We start from the raw sequence: 2,372 nt of genomic DNA on the forward strand, positions 1-2,372 counted from the left end.
CCACAACATCCGCTGTCGCTTAATAACCGCAGGGGTCTTTCCCAAAGCCCTTACGGATTCTCTTTCAAAAATTCCCTTGGCCTCATTACATTTTTTTCATCGAGGTCAAGGAAAGTGGTTAGGACACAGTTGGACCCATTTGTAGGAAGTAGGGACCATGACAGGAAGTAGAGGCCATGACAGGAAGTAGAGACCTTGACAGGAAGTAAAAACCAGGACAGGTAGTACAAATATTGAACACGTCTGCTAAGAGAAGGGGCAGGGCTACAGCCTGCACTTACAGGATTGGCTGGTTGTTCCTGGTCCAGGTGATGTCCGCAGGGGGGCGGGACTCCACTTCACAGATAAAGGAGGCGTTGTGGTCCAATAGGACGTCCACCGTCTCCAGTAGCGTGATGATGCGAGGCGCTGTCAACCAATAGCAACACATGTTTTCGCTACGTCATATTACCGGGAAACCAACAGTCAATCTATCACTGTGATGACCAACGGTCAATCTGTCACCGTGAAGACCGGATGAAACTAAAGAGATTATGTTTATCTGCAGGATGTTGTTGAGGAACAGAGAGAGACCAGCTGCTGGGCATTCCTCACATTCCTCAAGAGTCAACGACCAACGAACAGGAAGAGCAGAGGAGAGGAGGAGAGAAGGTAGAAGAGGTGACAAAGGGTAGGATATGGGAGAGAGGATAGTGGAGAGAATAGAAGGGAGGATAGGAGGGGAGGAGAGAGAAGAATGGAAAGGACGGATAGGAGACGGACAGGACAAGAGAGAGGAGAGAAACTCCTCAATCCTCAGTCTCTGTACTATCTTACCCCTACCTACTCCTTAATGACCTGTCTCTGTACTGTCTAACCCCTACCTGCTCCTTAATGACCTGTCTCTGTACTGTCTAACCCCTACCTGCTCCTTAATGACCTGTCTCTGTACTGTCTAACCCCTATCTACTCCTTAATGACCTGTCACTGCACTGTCTAACCCTACCTGCTCCTTAACGCCCTGTCGCTGTACTGTCTAACCCTACCTGTTCCTTATTATGACTTGTCTAAGGCCCATGTAAGTGAGGAAACGGCACCATCTAGTGTTAAGCGGACGTGACTCCTTCATGTTGCAGAACAGTGTGCAGACTATCCGTTTCTCATCTCCGTTCATATACTGTGACACAACATGGAAATGTATTGTATAAGTACTCATTTTTTCATGTACTTTCAGCAGCATTAATGAAGAATATGTTTTTACTACATGTTACTATAGCAATGCCTTGATAATCATATGTCACTGTGTTTAAATTGATATATAGCTAGAAACATAGATAGATAGACCGAGTGATAGTTTACCTTTCTGAATGGCGTAGCCGCAGTCCACTAGTATCAACAGGAAGTAGATATTAAGACTTCCTCTCGTCTTCATCCTAGCTGGTTCTTTCTTTTTGTCTGTTTATAACTGGTTATGTCCGTTTTGTAGCTGGTTTAAACTGGTTATCTATAGTTGTGTCTGGTTCTGTATGGTTCTACCTGGTTCTGTATGGTTCTAGCTAGTTCTAACTGGTTCTGTCTGGTTGTAGGAAGTTTCAGTCCAGAACTCTGCTATGATCCTGAGGAGATAAAAACCTTCCGTCACAGCACTCAGTAAAGAGAGTGAGAGAGCGAGAGAGCGAGAGAGCGAGAGAGAGAGAGAGAGAGAGAGAGAGAGAGAGAGAGAGAGAGCGAGAGTGTTCTATGTTTCTGTGTGTGTGTGTGCATGTGTGTGTGTGTGTGTGTGTGTGTGTGTGTGTGTGTGTGTGTGTGAATGATAGACAGTAGCAGGTGGGAGCTTGGCTGTCGTTAGTGTAGTCCCTGTGGCTAGATCTCTCTCTATTTTCTCTCTCTCTCTCTCTCTCTCTCTCTCTCTCTCTCTCTCTCTCTCTCTCTCTCTCTCTCTCTCTCTCTCTCTCTCTCTATACATATATGTATGCATATATATATATATATATATACATCTATATACATATATTGATGTTTACAGCCCCACACATTCATACACCACACAGACACACACACACATAAAGGTCTGCACCTGTTGGGGTATTTTAGGAAAGGAATTACATTGCAACAGTTTGTTGACCAAAGAACACATAGCTACACACAACTACACACATAATCACACAACTACACACAGATACGCACACCTACACACAACTTATCATGTACACACCATACAATCGATGAAATGGAGCGATGTCATTCTGTCGATACTGCTTCAGTGATAAAGATGACCAGTTCTCTTTAGGAACTGAGGAAGAGGCATGGTTCTCTTTAGTTAACTGATGAAGACCCATGGTTCTCTTTACTGATGAAGAGGCCTGGTTCTCTTTAGCTTACTGATGAAGAGA

At 44.5% G+C, this 2,372-nt stretch overlaps 1 protein-coding gene across 1 annotated transcript in view; it reads right to left on the bottom strand.

Moving 5' to 3' along the window:
* The window catches only part of musk (muscle, skeletal, receptor tyrosine kinase), a 15,847-nt gene extending 14,198 nt beyond the window's left edge, over positions 1–1,649 (bottom strand). The window contains exons 1-2 of the mRNA XM_030342473.1: positions 1,339–1,649; positions 282–408 (exon numbers count right to left, since the gene is read on the bottom strand). Of these exons, the coding sequence (XP_030198333.1) occupies positions 282–408; positions 1,339–1,411 (200 nt within the window). The 5' untranslated portion in view covers positions 1,412–1,649. The remainder of the gene's footprint in view (positions 1–281; positions 409–1,338) is intronic.
* Between the last annotated feature and the right edge of the window lie 723 nt (positions 1,650–2,372).

This window comes from Gadus morhua, chromosome 19, assembly GCF_902167405.1.
Source record: "Gadus morhua chromosome 19, gadMor3.0, whole genome shotgun sequence".
NCBI classification, from domain to species: domain Eukaryota; kingdom Metazoa; phylum Chordata; class Actinopteri; order Gadiformes; family Gadidae; genus Gadus; species Gadus morhua.